This window comes from Trichoplusia ni, chromosome 11 (assembly GCF_003590095.1).
Source record: "Trichoplusia ni isolate ovarian cell line Hi5 chromosome 11, tn1, whole genome shotgun sequence".
NCBI classification, from domain to species: Eukaryota; Metazoa; Arthropoda; class Insecta; order Lepidoptera; family Noctuidae; genus Trichoplusia; species Trichoplusia ni.
The window spans coordinates 11,232,796-11,252,560 of NC_039488.1; the positions used below are offsets into that span (position 1 = coordinate 11,232,796).

The 19,765-nt window shown below is 36.3% G+C and overlaps 1 protein-coding gene across 1 annotated transcript in view; it reads left to right on the forward strand.

Annotated features, from left to right (window-relative positions):
* The first annotated feature begins 3,902 nt into the window (after positions 1–3,902).
* LOC113499058 (fibroblast growth factor receptor 3-like) overlaps positions 3,903–19,765 on the forward strand; it is a 138,587-nt gene continuing 122,724 nt past the window's right edge. The window contains exons 1-2 of the mRNA XM_026879393.1: positions 3,903–4,363; positions 18,740–18,875. Of these exons, the coding sequence (XP_026735194.1) occupies positions 4,214–4,363; positions 18,740–18,875 (286 nt within the window). The 5' untranslated portion in view covers positions 3,903–4,213. The remainder of the gene's footprint in view (positions 4,364–18,739; positions 18,876–19,765) is intronic.

The following is a 19,765-nucleotide window of genomic DNA, read 5'->3' on the forward strand; positions in this document are numbered from 1 at the left end:
TACTATTAATCACGCAACGTCCCAAAAAAGGAAAACTTGCTATGAGTGCTAGATAATTGATAATTTAATCATACATATATATTTCTAAATACATGACATTAAGGATCAATTACACCCAGAAATAGAACAAATGTTTTTTCGTATGACACAAACATTTGTCCTGAGTGAGAATCGAACTCACCAACTCCGGTATAGCAGTCAGGACTACTAGCCACTAGACTAAAAGGCAGTCATTATAGCACTGTTAGACAGGTATTATAATATAGTTACACGATCTTAAACTTCACCTACATTTCGAGGTATTTTTAGAATATTACTAATGCTGTAAATACTCCCTAACACAAACAATAAATCAATAACCATCTATCAATAGCGTCTGTATTTAGACACAGCAAGGATGGAGTAATCATTATTAAGTTTCGAATTCTTTCATAGGCGTAACGATTCATGTTTGAAAATCAACTGAGCGCGACGAGTCGCCGGTTCGATACCCGAGAAGGACGAGCATTTGTGTCATTTGTGTTTTTTCTGAGTCTGGCTGTTTTTGTGCGTGTGACTTGAATGTTTATGAAACCAGCGATACAATGAATAATTCCGATGATACCTACAGTAATACATAAAAAAATGAGAATTCATTGAATAAGTTGGTTGTTAATCAGAGATAAAGATCTACGACTCTTTCAGCAATGACATTGTTTTTCTTCGTATATTTGAAGTAGATCTAAAATGATAATCTTCATAGTTGGGCTGTTAAGCTTTCATGATTTAAACGGACTTTATGACTATTGTATAGTAGCGTAGCGCATGAATGGATGTTTGTTGCCTTTCACGTAAAAATAACTGGACGGAAATGGAGCAAATTTAGTACACAGATAGTTTGTAATCTGGATTAACACATAGGATAATCTTAATCTCGATTTTATGTTGTAACAGGCGGAGCCGCTGGCAACAGCTATTATGGCACAATTTGGTATAAAATTATTAAGTCCTAAGTCTAGGACTATTTAAAAGTTGGTAAAAGTTAAGTACCTTTAGTTCCAACCTATGTTCAATATTTATTTTTTGTAAGAAAATATTCTAGACAGATACCTGCAATTCACTTCATTACCGTGAGAAATAGCTACGACTATTACTAACTTATTTCGATAATACAGTCACGTAGAAAATACACTTTTAGAAATACCAATTCCACGTTCAAAAATATTAATTTAAATGTGAAAACATATAAAATCGAATGTGAATGAAAATGTTATTTTAAGTTACATGAATAATGAAATACGTGAAGTGTAGAGACTAGAATTATAATATATTCTCTTTTTTGGACAGCTGAGTACCATTTGAATTGAAAAGGTTATTATTCAATTGTTTTGGAATCATTTTCAAAGTGTCAGCTGTCATTAATTTATATTTCGCAGTCGTTAGGGGTAGTCAGAAGCCAGAAAGTCCGACAACCACTTTTACTAGTGAGCACTGTGATACCCGGGCAATTGGGTTGAAGGTCACATAAGAAAAAAAAACCAATTTATTTTTCTCTTCATAATGGCTATAGACCTTATAATTCGATTATTTATCATTTACCATAAATTTCACCTTTTGGAAAGACTGGTGCCTTATATAAGTTTTCATCAAAAACCAAGGTAGGCAGTCTTTCTTGCACAACACTGGTACTTAGCATCTACTGGACTGGAAGCCGACACCAACATAGTTGGGGCTCGGCAGGTAATAACAATCAGTTTTAGGAATAGTTGTTAAACTATTGTTTACGACTATTTAATTGAAGGATACATAATATCTAAACATAGTTAAATAGGCTTATCTCAATATAATTACTGATTCGTTGATCCCATTCCGTGAATAGTTCAGATTTCACCAAGAAGTTTTAATGATATTATAATGTTACTGATAAACTTAAGTCAAAACTTGTTGTCGGAGGCGTGGGCTGTGATGAGTAAAGTTTTAAATGATCTATACAGTATCTATTTTCTGCGATAGCCGAAATAAAGTTGGCGACATTTCATGTTTGGACTTGCTAAAACCCGTGGATTTATCGTATTCTTCGGATTAACGAAAGTTTTTTCTGTAATAATAATATAATAAAACTTAGGAGGCTCTCGTTGGGCGTCTGCGTCAAGGGTTTGATTCAGAAAGCGGTACTTCTAGACACGGCGCGCATCGTGAGGAGGTTAATCTCTCTGGAGCCCTGACCACCGGCAGCTTGGGCCCTGTCTCCGTTTAACTTTAAATAAAGGATATAAAAAAACGAACTATTTTTTTCTGAATCGAATCCAGTCATTTTGTAGATAGGAACATGGTGCAGGGATCAGACTGATAACAAAATTTTTTAATAATCCTACAAAACCACATTCAAATTGTTTCACCCTTTAAGTATTGCGGTGCAATAGACGGGCACACACATAGAAGTCGATATTGTAACTTTCGCGATTAAGATTTATAATACTTAAACGTTTACGGAACACATTTATTTTAAAGGGATTGTCCCACTAGTTTAGCTTACGATAGCCGGTGACCATGAGTTTCAGAAGTAATCTAGTAGTGACCAATTTGTTTTGGCTATGTTTTAAATCGTTTCTATAATCTTCCAAAGCCTTCGTTCAAAAATCAGCATACTATCACCTTATCAACATAGTAGCTACAAATATTATTATATCCAACAACGGATACGGATTACCGATATTGATAATGAAGTAATTAAGCATTGACGTGTGTCATCGATAATCCTATCGATATATTTTATCGATCATATTTCAATCGAATACGCAACATCACTACTGTTTGATATCGATAGTTTGACGTTTGCCCTATGCCTTAATCTCGTTTAGTAATACAATGTAAACACAAACATGTTTGTTTGAAAAATAGGTTTATTTATAAGATGGAATCGCTTGTCTTTTGAAGCATGTCTTAACTGAAGCAAAGAAATGGGTCTTATAAATCTTGCAGAGTATCTTTCTTTTACAGTAACTTACGTGAGGATGATTCATAATTATATGATGTAACGGTTTAGTCACGCGTATTTATCGGGATTGCCGCGGCGTCAGCTCATGAGTGAAGACTTCGGTTCGGAACTAGTCGGGCAATCCCGACGAATGCGCGTTTGTACATCCGTTGCATGCTCCAAATTCTTCAGAGCATTTCCCAAAATTATCATAATCGGATTCAAATCTGGAATAGCAACCATGTCCACCGGTTTGGATCACAAATTATGCCCTTACAAATTTATCAGCAGTTATTGCTGCAGCACTACAGACGAGTTTAATTTCAATCGATTTGATATCGATCGAGGACTCTGGAATTCGTCACTAGCACCAGTCTTTCCCGAGGTCTTTATTATATTGTAATGACGGTCATCACACTGGATCGTAACTCCGATATAATAATGATATTAAATGATATTTGGTTCGATAATACCATTTCAAGACCAAATAGATAACCGAATCAAATTAAAAAACAAAACTAAAACATTTTTTGGAGTAATACTGCTTAATTGGCAATTGCAATTTAAGAAAACGTCATATCAATGTTCAAAAGTTGGTCCACAATTCAATGTGGTGGGTCTTTCTTTTAAAAATAAATAATATCAAGACACTGAAAATTATTTATGATCAGACAATTTTAAGACGTCACACATTTATTTAGTCATACAATTATTATAAAAATTGAAACTTGTATGAGAGGTGCTAATTACCCACCCGCTTGCGCCAAAACACAATAGGTGCATTCCAAAACATCATATAGGTAACATAGAACAACTCAAATGACTCAATATGAAATGACATCGCAGAAAAGCGTTATTTTACGCCTGTAAACAAATAAATTAATCTTATCATATCTATACGAACGTCAGCCATACTCGAGCGACCGGCATATCGGCAGATTGGACCGAAATTGATACGAAATATCTTAATCATGAAACAATTCGTTTAAACGAAACGTGGTCATAGACGTGATACCTGTAAATTATTTATTTTAGTGACAAATAAACATACGATTTTTAAAGTGGAACTTCTTTAACGGCGTTGGATTTTGTTTCCGTCGCGCGACACGCGTCCCTTTTTTGTAGTGATGGGACAGCTCTCTTAAAACTTTACAAGGGTGCGTTACGTCACGTCAGAGGGTTACTGGCAGTTCAAACTCTGACACCAGGTTGTACATCAACCGTACAATAAGACGTTAGTGTTGTGTTTTCAGTGTGATGTTATTCAAAATGTGTATGAAGTGTTTCGTGTTAGTGCTGTGTTGTGGGAGAGTGTTGACACAGAGGCTCGACCCTGGTCCAGGATTACATGAAATGCCAAGGAGTTCGGATACTCTGTTACCGCCGTCTGAACCGTGGCCTAATTTTGTAAGTGTATTGATTGATAAAGAGCTTGATATAGAAGTGATTCTTAGAATAGGAGGCATAATAATATTAAAGTACGACGCGGCGACGGGCCTTATTTTCAAAGCAAGATAGTGCATTGCACGTTAAATTGTGGGTCTGTGTTTTTAATACTCGTTTGACAGTCGTTACACATAGTAGTTAAAACACGACGTCAGTCGTAGTCGTCGTAGAGGCAGTAAGCAAGGAAAGAATGTGAAAAGTCTGACAACCACTGTTACAACGTTTAACAACCAGTCTAACCCACCAGTATCGTGTTGCGCAGGGGACGTTACCTAGGGTTGACGAGGTCAGAGGCAGTTGCTCCTGCTATATCACTGGTACTTAGCTAATTAAGGGTAGACTGGTAGCCGACCCCTACATGATTTCTAAAACCTACTTTTTTAATTTTGTATCCTTGAATACTACGCATTATTTACCTAACTCTAAGTTGTATGTTTTATAAATACGTTTATTTCCTATGCAATTTCATATTGGTCAGATAATTTTGTAGATATGAAAATGATTCAGCGATCTTGACTTGCCATTGTTGTCAGTTATTACTAGAATCTAGAATAATCACATTTGTTCTTATCGAAATCCTGATGTAAACGTTTTGATTATTTTATTCTCGTTAAATAATACAGAAATTGGACCTACAATTGTATTATTGTTCGGAATTCCTAAATAAACCTATTTGAAAATGATTTAACAGAATAGAAACATAACGTATTAAGTAGGTACCTAACTAATGAAATTATTACATAAAAAGTACGACTGAACTGAAATAATATTAAAACTGCAAATCAGTAATGCTTTTACAACTACCATAATATTCTTGAAGACGTGGAACGACCCCAGATATAAAGCTCTGCTTTGTTTTGTCTCAAGTAGAATATAACTAAAAATGTGGTATACAGTTGAATCCGGTTGAAAGATATATTTCTTACAAACATTTGTAATTCGCCCACAAGAATGCTTCTAAATAGATTAACTCCATTCAACACTATGTAATCTGCCACACACACACACACACACATACACGCAACTGTGATCGTGTCTCTTAAAATAGATCTGAATCTATTTTAAAGTCTTTCATTCACTGAATATTAGATAACATAGGCATCTGGAAAATAAATAGTAAAAGAACTAGTCAAAAGAGGGAGACTCGTGACGATGAAGGTTCCGTTCAAATAAAAAACCGTATGAAACATTAAGAGATGTGCAATAAGAATTGCTCATCATTGAAATTTATGACCGTATCTACTGCTGCTCACCCTCGAGTCCCTCGACTAATCAATAATAAATTTGGTATTTGTTGTTAAATTGATAAGCTACAAAGCCCGACTGTAACAATTCATAGGATACAGTCTGATGACAGACGAACAGAAAAAAAGTGGAGCCTTAGAAATAGGGTTATGAATTAAAATAGACAAAAATAATAAGGTTTCGTTGATGATGATGATGATGATGACATTATTATGACATTTATTGGAGCACAGACAAAGGTTTCTTTTACTATCCTTGTTGTGAAAATCCTTGTGGCTAAAAAGCCTATGTGTTATGAACCATCTATGTACCCAATTTCGTCTAAATCCGTTCCGTGGTTTTTGCGTGAAAGAGTAACAAACAGCCATGCATCTTTTATTTCGCATTTACTCGTATAATGCTGGCAGGAGTCCTTAGCCCGATTTATAATTGTTACCCGGATAGCCCGACTAGTTTAGGACCCACCAACCGGAGTCGTTAATGACGAGATAACGCCTTAGCGGGGTTCTATTCGTCCGAGTCGATTTGAAACTGACATTTTTTTTAAATATGTTTTTTTTTTCATTTTTTGATCATATCATCATTTATTTCATTTGACATAAATAAATAAATGGATGAAAAAAAAATCCAAGACAGTTACAGCCTATTTTGTAAATAAGTTTCCTCCCACGCAAAACTTTTTTCAGCTCTTGAACTTTTGTATGGCGTGACTATTTTTGGGATGAACCTATTCTTATTCTTATTTATTCCGATGCACACTAAAATACTTTTAAATATTCTTTGCTCTATTTAAAACTGCTGGCTGGGTTGATGGTGAAAACGTTCACCATCAAGGAATAAACAATCACATATGAAATTCGAAACGGAAACAAATAGTGTCCAAAAGAAATTTTGCCCAGACAAAGGCTTTTCCGGATAATAACCCGCTTTTACATGTACCGGATAACTGGTATCAGAGTTTCCGGAACGTGTGTTTCTTTCCTTTTACGTCAATGAGACGACATTTTATTCATTTACATGCATTATTCTTATCAAACTCTTGATTTCTCAATGTATAGCGTTATTCATCAAAATTGTTTTTTTTATAAACCCTGGGAGCATACCGCGACATTGTGTTGCTTGTGTGGAAAAGAGAGGCCGCTCTACGCCGTCTACGTATAGCGTTTTCACTCTTCAACAACCATAATATTATTACTTTACGATGTGATGGTAGACCCTCTAGTAATAGTTATAATGCATGAATTCAAACAAACGAAGGGATTCTGCCATCATTATAATTTTTTCCACCATTCAAACACACTTCAATTTTTCGCATTCTAGAAGTATAAAGTGTTTCTTAATTTAAAACCAACCCGATGTAGCATCTTAGTATGGTATAATAAGCATATTTACCAAATTCTGACAAACAACGTTACATCTTTCGTTACAACAATTTTTCTGAGACATACATCTGTTTCCAATCCCCATCAGAGTAATATTAAAAGGAACATACTTATAATTTGTTTCTACGTATCTTGTAATACACATCTCATTAAACCCATTATATCGGCTACACTCTTTGTTGTTCTTGTAACGGAAAATGTAAACATGGGATCTTGAATATATATTCATGATGAACGTTGAACGCAAAACAAACAGCCCTACAGGCCTGGCTACAGCAGGGGATTCAATATTCTTTGTTTTGTGTTAACAACAACACTGATTTTGGTACAAATAATTGTTGTATTGCAAGCTTTTTCTGTTCCTGTAATAATAATAATAATAATAATAAGCCCCCCAAAATCCTTTCCTAACGTCCGAGCTGAACATCGAGCTCACGTGGGGGGCGGACACGCGTACAGTACTCATGTACTAAAAACTTACGCGGCTAAACAGGAAAGGTAACCCTATATGGAGATGAGTAGTAAAAGAGTTTATGATTTGCGGTCGCTTCCCGGGGGTCGCCGGGGCACATCTGGAGCCGATGCTGGATGTCACAGCATGCGGACCATCGGCGGTGAGGGGCTGAGCAGGCGGGCTTCTCCCGAAAAAAATATTACAGCCGGTCGTCGTGTTCTGAGCAAGCGGGCTCACGACGTAGAAGTTACAGCTGACCTTTCAGGTGATGATACGCGTTCTCTGTTTTCTTCCGTTCCTTCAACTCGCCCTTCATATATGACAAGAAGCCTATCTTCTTCGAGCGTACTTGATAGTGTTGCGCAAGAGGTCACTTTTGACCACGACCTTGCACCCATTACAAGTGTTTCTACAAAGCGCAGACGATGGACGTCCGAAATGAACGAGTTCATATTGCGCACCTACCTTTATTTAACTTTATTAGATACAGACAAAAGAACTTACCTTGAACCTCTTCACCTTAAATTCATTGAAAAATTTCCTAGTATGCAGGTTAGTAAACAAAGAGTTGGAGATCAACGTAGAGCCATTACAAGAAACAAACTTTTGCCGCAACACATTATTGATAGAATATACGATGATGTTAAACAAGAACTTCAACAAACACAGAGTAATATCATTGCCTCAGCTACACATACACCACCCCATGAACACTTAACACGGATTCCAGAGATGAGTAGTACACAAAACACAACACAGAGTCGTATGAGATGGACTAATGAGTATAATGAGGCTATCATGCGGGCGTACTATAGAGTAACAGCACTAGGCACTAATGAAACCGCATATCGTAAACCCATGCACCATGATTTTATTAATAGGTACCCCGCTCTAGCACATTTAAGTGAACAACGGATAGCAGATCAGAGGAGAGCTATATTAAATAATAAATATATTAGTGATATTAGATTAAATTTGTTGAAGTTAGAAGTATCTGCAGAATTAGGAATAAATAATAATGGCACAAGTAATTCTGTTGAAACTATTAATCCACCCAATTATTTTGACAGTAATTCTCAGTTAGCTCACTATACTGTAGCAGAACTTCCATTAGCACCAGATTTATCTCAGTCCAGTCCAACTCAGACGGAATCTATCACACAAGCACTGCAGGACAGTCGTAACCTAGAAATAGATGAGACATTTCAACAGGCTATTCTTTTTTATAAAAATACTGATCCCACTAAAAGAGTATACATCCCCAAACAAAAACCATCTAAAAACTTAGCACGTATTACTGGTTACCTCAATCACATAATTATACCTGAACATGTTGGAGTAGATACAGATTTTTTCACACTACAGACTGTGATATACAGTGCAGCATGGACTGCAGCTAAAGTTAACGGAAGCAAAATAGCGCTTGAACCATCAGAAAATCTTAGTGATAGTAGAAAAGAACATAAGCCTAAATGGCAAAAACGCATGGAACGTAAAATTAATAACCTACGATCTAAGATAGGACGAGTCACTCAATTTGTAAACGGAAATAGAAGTAGAAAAATAGTCACACATTTCAATAATATTATTAAGCATTATAAAACACACACTATTCATGAAGAGCCTAATACACAAGCAGCACACGTTTTAGATACGTTAAAGCAAAAACTTTCCGTTGTATCAGGCCGACTTCAGAGGTATACAGCATGTACGCTAAGAAAGCAGCAGAACCTTCAGTTCACCAATAATGAAAAAAGTTTTTACCGTAATGTAAGAAAAACAACATCTAACTTCCAGCAAAACACAGTAAGTAACAACCCGGATCTAGAGTCTTTACAAAATTTTTGGTCAAAAATCTGGGAGAACCCAGCTCTTCATAATGACCAAGCTAATTGGATTCAGACGGAAGCAGCAAATACCAATAAAAACACCCCAGATATGGTATTTGAAAATATAAGACCAGAAATATTTCATAAAGTGCTTACCCGTCTACATAATTGGAAAGCCCCTGGGTCCGATTATATCCATAGTTACTGGTATAAAAAATTTACGTCAGTCCATTGTTATTTATGCAATTTTATAAATAGGTTTATTCAGGATCCCAGCCTCATACCAAGTTACATGACAGCAGGCACTACTTACATGTTACCGAAAGATAGTAGTGACCTAACTAACCCAGCGAAATATAGACCCATCACTTGCCTACAGACCTTGTATAAAATAGTGACATCCTGCCTGGCTGAAGCTATATATGACCACGTTGATGCAAATAATATCCTAGCAGAACAGCAGAAAGGGTGTCGCAAGTTTAGCCAAGGCTGTAAGGAACAATTAATCATAGATTCTATAGTATTAAATAAAGTCCATAAAACTAAATCTGATCTGTATAGTATGTATATTGACTATAAGAAAGCTTACGATTCCGTACCTCATTCGTGGCTGGTCAAAGTCTTACAATTATATAAAATCCATCCCAAAATTATAGTTTTTCTTGAAAACTTAATGTCCAATTGGACTACGGTTGTTAGGCTTACTACAGCAACCGGAACAATGGTAACTAACCCTATTAAAATACAGCGAGGCATCTTTCAAGGGGATGCCCTAAGTCCATTGTGGTTTTGTCTTGCTTTAAATCCTCTATCTAACTTATTAAACTCGACTGGATTCGGAATACCTCTCACTCACACTGAAGCTACGCAGACAGTAAAAATTGAATTAAATCATTTGTTATATATGGACGACATTAAGCTATATGCTAAAAGTGAAAGTGAACTAGAGGAATTAGCTAAACTAACAGAACAGTTCACAAGTGATATTAAAATGGAATTTGGTATAGATAAGTGTAAAATTAATTCAATTAAAGCAGGGCAAAACTATCAACATCATTACACCTTAGCAAATTTAGAACTAATAGAACCATTGGAAGCACATGATACATACAAATATTTAGGATATAGTCAGGCATCTCAGATAAAATACAAAGAAACTAAATGTAAGCTAAAGCAACAGTTTCAACATAGACTAAACGTTATTTTACGGACAAATCTTAACTCCCGAAATACAATTAAAGCTATTAACACCTTCACTATCCCTGTATTAACTTATTCTTTTGGAGTAATAAATTGGACCAAATCGGATCTTAAAGAACTACAACGAAAAATAAATACGAGCTTAACTAAATTCCGTAAAAACCACCCTAGATCCTGTTTGCAAAGACTCACACTGCCACGAAAAGAAGGCGGTAGAGGTCTAATTGATATTTTAAATTTACATAGTAGACAGATTACAACACTCAGACAGTATTTCTTTGCAAAAGCTGAGTCTTCTATGCTCCACAAATTAATTGTTTGTAATGATAAACAGCTAACACCGTTAAACTTAAAGGACCCCTTAGAACAGAAAAATGAGAAGCAACTAGATAACAAAACTAAGATTCTAGAATGGAACCAGAAGTCCCTACACGGAAGACATCGCCAAGACCTTTGCCAAGTTAATGTCGACAAAGAGGCGTCGAACGCGTGGCTGAGTCGAGGCGAACTCTTCCCGGAGACTGAAGGATTCATAATAGCAATCCAAGATCAGGTTATAGAAACTAGGAATTACAGGAGATACATAATAAAGAATTTAGTTAATGACAGATGTAGAAAATGCAATAGTGCGTCGGAAACGATCCAACATATAACAGGTGCATGTAAGTCAATAGCCCAGACCGATTATAAACACAGACATGACCAAGTGGCCAATGTCATTCACCAAAAGTTAGCTTACCAGTATAAATTTGTTGATTCCATAGTTCCTTATTACAAATATAACCCGGACACGGTATTAGAAAACTCCACGACAAAACTTTATTTTGATCGAGCCATTCTCACCGATAGGACTATTCACTTTAATAGACCAGATATTACGCTTATTAATAAAGCAAATAAAACAGGGTATCTTATAGATATTGCAGTGCCAAACACTCATAATCTGCAGTCCACCATAGCAGACAAATTGGCTAAGTATACCGAACTTAGAGATGAAATAACGCGAATTTGGCACCTGCAAAAAGTTACGATAGTTCCTATAGTATTGTCCACAACAGGAGTGATACCCTGCCAACTATACCAGTCCCTCAAAACTTTAAATTTAGTTCCGAACACATACCATCTATTGCAAAAAGCAGTCATATTAAATACATGTAGACTAGTCCGTAAATTCCTGCAGTGTGAGTCTGATAGCTCACAACACAACACTAACACACAATCAGCTATTCACTAATGTATTTTCTTAAATTTAATTTATACTGATGGTGACTTGGCTTAGGCCCGTACCATCAGGTCTTCCGGCGGTTATCGCCGAGAAATGTAAACATTTAACGAAAATAATAATAATAATCGCCCCTCGGGGCGAGTCGTTATCTCATCATGGGAATAACGCAAGACCAGAGGGAATATTAGTATGCTTTTTCAAACCTTGAGATATAAATAAAAAATGTATCTGAAGGTCTATGTAGGAGCATACATCCGCAGGGCAGCTTGTGGCGAGCTGTTTGTGAGTAGCGACACAACGGAACCTGAATGCCCCAGGGGGTCACTCTTTATGGGGACTCCCAGCTCTTTCTTGCCTTAACTGGCTGGCTAGAGAGGGGTCGCTAGAGCTATATGCTCGGGGGTGGAAGTGTCTAATGGCGTAATAACGAGGAAACCCGCTCCGGGTCCGTGACCCGCGATGGTGAAATCGGTGTCGCACCTCTCTACACCCCTAGCCGCTCGCACTGGTGTTGCCCACCTGCTGTCAATCGTGACGGTATTATAGGGGGCCCATCTAGTGAGCGGCGAGTCACCGCCTGCCTAATTGTTTGCATCACCATGTGTAAAAAGGCAGATGCCATAGTTCTCCGAATAATTTTAAGGAACTGGTCCACTTAACATGTCATATATATATAATAGCCTATTTAGTTTTACATACATATTGCAATAGTTTTGCATCTACTTTGGATTTTTCATCTCTGTTCTCCCATAGAGCGGAGGTGAATTATCCCTAGTAGATGCCCCATCACATTGTATATTAAAGTTCTCAAGAAGGCCTCTGTGCGTTGGACCTGTGTCCCCGTTCACGCCTTTAAAAAGGACCGGGTCTCTTCTCTTGAAGTTAACCCGTGAATGAAAAGAGATACAAATAATAATAATAATAATAATATTTATTTATTTGCTTGAATGTAGGTTTACAATAAGTTGGTTACAAGTGTGTAGGATCCATGTACATTCGGCCATTAGTGCATGGCATGCAAAAACATTTTAGAGCAAGTGTTGAGAACAGTGGCTATATCTTAATATAACAAAAACTTAATAATAAACTTACTAAGTAAATAATATTAAAAACATTATATAAACTGGTGAAGTACGCTTGCAAAAGTACACAAATATTTATGTTACACAGTTATCTTGCAGAAAATCTGATACGGAGTAGTAGGATTTCTGTATCAGGAAATTAGTTAAATATTTTTTAAATAATCTTACAGGCTCTTCTTTTATATTATTTGGCAATTTGTTATAAATTACAGGTGCTATACCAATAAAATTTTTATTTAATAATGCGGTTTTATATGTACCTGTATGAAGCAGATATTTATATTGCAATCTTAAGCTGACTGATCTTTTCCTGGTTTCGTTTAATGTAGGAAATAAATGAGAGTTAATTTTAACAAATAAACATACTTCGAAAATATATATGCATGGGAAAGTCATTAAATTATACAATCTGAAAAAAGGTAGACAACTGTCCGATATTTTAATGTTGAAGATGGATCTTATACAGCGTTTTTGGGCTTTGAAGACTGCGTCCCTTTCGCTGCAGTTGCCCCAGAATATTACAGCAAATCTTAGTACAGAAGCTACTAACCCATGGTAGGCAATCAAAACAGTTTTCACATTTACTTTTTTAGACAGGTTAAATAGTACATAGGCAGATGAACTTAATTTCTGACATATGTGATCAGCATGTGTCTTCCATGTCAGTTGGCTGTCTATATGAATACCTAAAAATTTTGTTTTATTTACCATTTCAATAGATGTTCCTTTAAAATTAATATTTAGGGTATCAGGGAGTAATCTTTGATGAAAGTGCATTATTTTGGTCTTATTTATATTTATCAAAAGGTTGTTATTATTTAACCAGTTGATTATAGTTTTTAGTGTATTATTGACATCATCTTCATATGATTCTTTCTTTATACATTTTATTAGAGCTGTGCTATCGTCTGCAAATAGGATCATTGGATGGTTGACGTGACGTGGGAAGTCGTTGATGTACACCAAAAATAAAAGAGGTCCTAATACACTTCCCTGTGGTACACCGTATTTAATTATTCTGGAAGACGATTCGTATTTTTTTTCAAATTTGGAATTGCTACAAACATTTAAAATTTCAGTATATTGTTGACGACCACAAAGATATGACTGGATTAAACTAAGGACGTTGCCTCTGATACCATAGGCGTTAAGTTTTTTCAATAGTAAATCATGGCTCACCCGATCAAAGGCTTTAGACATATCCGTATATATTGAACATATAGGGATTTTTTTATCTACATTTATCATTACTTGTTTTATTAAATTAAAAATGGCCATATTAATACTTGTATTATTACTTGTGTTGTATTATGGATATCGTGTTTTTTTTCTTGGAAAGATGTATTTTCCTCATTTCGTTGAATTCATCATGTCGCGACGCGTACCTATCAATGTTTCAATGCGTACCTACCTGTCGTGTTTAGAGAAGAAGTGTTAGAAAAGTCTAAAGGCATCCCAAAATTGCTTATCATAACCAAGCCAAAAATGGTCGTAGCTTGCTTTGACAATGCCGACAAGTTGATCAGATCTAGCAATGGAAAAGTAGACCCAATGCATAAAAAGTTACCAAAACTGTTCTACATTAAGGGCGTACTTTTGAACATAGATACTAATGTTCTCTTCAGAAAAATCAATAAACTTTGTACCTTACACGTAAAGTCATAACGGGGACGCAAAAGATATAAATAGCAGAAAGGTCGCCTTCCTTATTGGTCCAATTCCTTCCTTAATTCTATTGCGCTCACTGTGAATATTTTATGGGTATACTAAGAGGCGGGTTGTATCGATTGGCGTTAGTAAATTAATCGCACTGTCCCATAAACGTTTGGCGTCATTACCATTAAATTTGATCCGTTGTTTAACGCCATTAACTGTGAATTGTTTCCTATTGGCAAGGTTGTATTTAACCTTAACTACGAAATTAACTTTGGAGTCATGGTCTTTGTCGTCTTGTCAATCTTTGTATAACTGGTTATTTTTCGGTGATTATCTTAGGATGATCGTTTTTCAGACTTTCGTACCGGGCTATAATCAAGAATCTTTAAAATATCTTTAAAACATTACAATGATGGCTCTTGGTGGGCGGTTCCAACTGGTCATGAACCGGCCAGATACTTCAAAAAATCTTATCTACTGAATACCTTATAATATGGCATTTGTCATTCAGTTAAATACCGTGCTCAACGCTCTTACATGGAATTACGGCCTAACTAACGTCCTCAAGGTATACCGATTGATGAAAATTGGCAACTATAGTCCACATACTAATTAATCATCTCTCTTTTTCAGCAATAACAATAACATTTAGCACTATCACCAAACTATAATATCTGTAATCAGATACAACAATACCGCCATTCCTATACGTGATAAGGCTACATGCAAAACGGGGATTATTACCAAATCAGTCGTCTCGTGTGACTGCTACGACCGTGGCTGATAACGAACTACCGTACGCACTAAATAAAGCCATGATGTCATGCGAATTTGACCTTTATTGATCGATTTTGGTATATAAGTCACCTTCAAACTGGAAATTATGTCCTGTGAAAGATATTTCATGTAACACATTTTTTTTTGTAACTACTTTGGAAAAAAGTTTTATGACATTCTAATAAAATTAAATTGACGTACTCAGTGAAGCAGAGAAGTCGCTCTACGTCTTGTAGCGCTCTGCCTCGCTTACACAGAGGCTTTTGTTTTCTATAGAAGGCGGTGGTAGGCCCTCTGATGTAGGTTTAGGTATAACCTTTTTTTTAAAATAGTATCACTTCTTATGAGATCGCTTTTCACCTGATTGTATAAAAGTAATCAATACGATACTTGCGTTTATTATATCAAATTGCGAATGAGGATTCATTTATCAGAATTAAATGGATAAAATTGTTCCTTCTAGTCTGCCTACACTCACCAGTGAAAGCGATACAGACGAAGTGGGTCACTTAATGCATCAAAAAAAATAATGCATCAAAAGAGATTATGATATTTTGCTGGATATTATCAAAGTTCAAGTGACATTGACTGTACGCACAGATGTGGTATGTCATCAAGCCAGACGCACTTTGCGCTACGTGCGCAGGATTCGATCCACGCGTGTGTGATCCACGAATGCTTGAGTTTAGATGTCTTTTGACGAGACTTAAATGTCTATGAAACCTCCCGCGGGTCTTATAGCGGCTTATCACCAATGCCGATCCCGTGACTCTGGTTAAAGGAGTAGAAGGGGCCCGGGGTGTTTTTAGTCGGTGGAACTCCGACATATCCCTACGCCGTGCCCTCGACGTAGGTTGAAGTCTTTAGCGTTTCACCCCGGAAAAAAAGGATCATCAATTCCGAAAACAAAATTGGACAGTCACCCATATTTCCAAGTCTTTCCAATTCCAGTAGTATGAACTGTACTTCTGCATCAGACCATTGGAATCCAGGAAGACCAACCTAATATAAACTGCATAAAAATATTGAAAAAACCGCTCCCAACATGTTTATAAAGTTCGATATTTATTTATAAATGTCTAATATTGAAGTGTAATCTATTCGCTGTTTTTTAGCTATCAATCAAAAATTGTAAACTGCTTCATTACGTTAGAATTTATAAATAAAATTCTGAAAATAACTAGACCGGTCTGTTCGGTTATCAAGCGTGTTTAAAATTATATCTATCCATTGAACGAATCGAAATTCGTGTACAAAAATATTTTCGTACAAGTAGGCAGTTCACTTCAAAAATCTGACAACTAGTCTTAATTAAATTATGTGATAGTAGTTGTTGCCCATGGGCTCGACCGCTGCAAATCAGAAATGATCCTACGTGATAAAAAATGGGGATAAAATGTGTTAATCCTGGTTACCAACTACCTGTATAGCAAGTTTCGTCTAAATCCGTTCAGTGGTTAAAAGGTTCAAACAAACTTTCCCGCTGACATTCAGCTGAAAACAATAACATTGACTACCGATCTTTTTTAAACTAGAAGCCAATACTTAACGTATTTAATGGAAACCCTACTTAACATTTTTCTGACAAAATACTTACACATTGTTTATTAAAAAATAATTTGAGAATCATAAATAAATCCGATGTAAAACCGCAGAACTCAGTCTACTAAGAATAATGTAAAAACATTTCCCAGTTTTCAAAGTTACCTTAAAAACCTCTTGACATTATTAAAGGCCTACGAGCACCTTTAGAAATACCACTATTGCAGATGTGGAAAAGAGATACCGTTTACGCTGTCTAGCGTGCTATCTCGCTCACACAACCGCAAATCTTACTTGAAGAGTTGGTCGTAGGTATCTCGGCAAACAAATCCCTTCAAGAGCCCTTCAATAAGGTTTCAATAAGAACCTTTAATTACATTACGAGGTATAAATTCCAAAGCCCTTGTACTCTCAATTATTGATTGATTTTTTTCCTATTATTAAGGTTGATGAGTTAAGGAAGAATCATCTTGTATTTTTGTTTTGTTTATTAATTTTATGTAAGCAGCAGTTAGCATAGTGGTATGATTTTCGATTGATTCTTGGACAGCCAAGTCATAAGTGGTGTAATTATTGTGCATATCACTTACTCATTATCACTTAACCGCCACATCTGAGATTTATTTCTTCAGTTTAAAATTCTGCTCCATGTCGTTATTCAATCACACGTAAAGAAAAAAAAGTATATTTTTTCACAATATTTCATGTTGAATACAAGGGAAATAATATCTTTCTGAATTCTGGTCATAATTGATAAATAAATTTTAAACTATATTTTTATAGTAACTATCGTGATAACGGTTCATTATAAAGAGAGTTCGACACGCGACCCCACCGCGTTAGCTCATGATTAAGGACCCCGGTTGGATCCGAAACTAGTTGGGCACTCACTAAATACACGTGAGTATACTGATACAGCAAATTTCAATGTCGACAGTCGACTGGTATCACTGATACCGACGCGTCACCTAAAAATGACTGCTATTATTCATAAATCAAATCGGGCATAATATAACCCATAATATATTCGATCACATTAATACAAAAACATTTTGGCTACAGAAAAAAATGCGGAAGTCTGACTTCTTTTCCGTAAACTTGGGCAAAATTCTTAGTAAATCGTAATTCTCGTAATATGAATAACCGGAACATTTTCATATTTACTGGTCTGACATATCAAGAGATATTTTTCTTATGTTTTCATTGGCGTGCCCGAGTATCGTGTGCAACTCTGCTATAAATTGCAGGAGAAGGCCAATTGCAATTATGTTTCGTGGTTTTATAGAGCTAATGTATTGAAAACAAAAAATCACCGTTCATGTAGTTCCTGACCTTTTTTGCTGTTGTTTTTTTATGGCATCGTATCGTAGTTTTGAATTTCTTGCAAAATAATTCAGAATCATTTTCGGAATAAAATAATTTTATATCGAAATTAGAAACATCTGTATTTTTAGTAACCTAATTAAAATTGTAGTTTGATATCTTAAGCCATAATTAAGCCTCGTTTCGAGAACAAAAGGAAAATTGGAATTATTACTAAATTCCAGACTAACTATAATAAACCACTAATATTATATGTTCTTTAATTTCTTGCGTAAAAAAACCCTCGAAGCAGGGAGGCGTCTGTAAACTCCTTCTACTTCTCGCTACCTATATTTATAAAATTGAGCTCATTGATAATGATAAGGGGTCATTACCAACCTCTATTCTTCGTAACCCTTTGAGAACATAAATCATACACCAGGGAAGGTCTACCAGATTTCCCTTGGTCCGGTAGTATTCTAATTGGCACTGTTACTCCTTGCTAGGCTATGAAAGACATATACCTGATTGTCATTGTTTAACTTTATACATTGTGTTACTACCCACATTGTAAAAACGATTACATGTACTACAATCTGTTCCGTTTTTATAAATAAAGTATTAATTTGCCTTTTCTTTGCAGAAAGACGACCCCGGGCCTCCAGACCGGTACCCAGTCCGGCACGCTGGTCTGCCGCACAAGCTTGAAGTGTTTCCTCTGCCGCTGAAGGACTCTGACCACGAACTCAAGTTCAATGTGTCCTGGATTCCATCTCTAAGTAAGTTTTTTTAAGTGAAAACTTCTTTAGCGGCGTTGTATACTCTTTTTGTAATGAGTAAAAACTGTTAAACTCGCGTCAGGACACGTGACCTGATCGAAATTTTTTAGGACTTAAACGTCTTTAGCACAATACTGCACCGTATCGAAATAAATAAGTATTGTATTCTACCACATAAATGATAGTAATATCAAAAATGCACAACAAGTTTTTTCAAGTTTTCACTTCTGCCAGCACTCCCGGACTGCAATCCGTAGCTTTTTTTTATGTAACTAGTTTAGGTCATAGAACTGTTATGCCACATAAAATATTGTAAGCAGGAGCTTAATTACACGTAGGCCTCCACGCTACACGAGAAATTATGGTGGCTTCTACCGGCCAGTAGTGCGGGCCGGTGGAAGCCCGCGGTCGGTGTATGAAGGATTGCAACGCATTGCCATACTGTGACACAAAAACGCGGATGACATAGCACGGTGGTTCAGGTTTAGTCAGTATAAATCTGACACTACACATTTCCTCAGCCTAGGGAGTGGATGTCTGAGAGGATTCCCCCGCCTTAACAAAAAAGGGGTGAGCTTAGTTTGTTGAGCTGTTTCGTTTTCACAGAACACTTAGAAAGCGGTGAAGAGTGGGTGATGAGGAGAGCTGTCTTTGTATTTTTGACATCCAAAAAGATCTACTTTGTACCTGGTAGTCTAACTTGAATAAATGCATTTTGATTATGTGCAATAGGCTACGTGTCTCAGATCAAATTTGTAACAACATCATCACCATCATCATCATCCACAGCCTTTATCCTCCCACTGCTGGGCATATGCCTCCCCTTTTTTGTGCCAATTTCTACGGTAATGTGCTAGCCTCATCCAGACTCGACCCGGACGACCGACAAA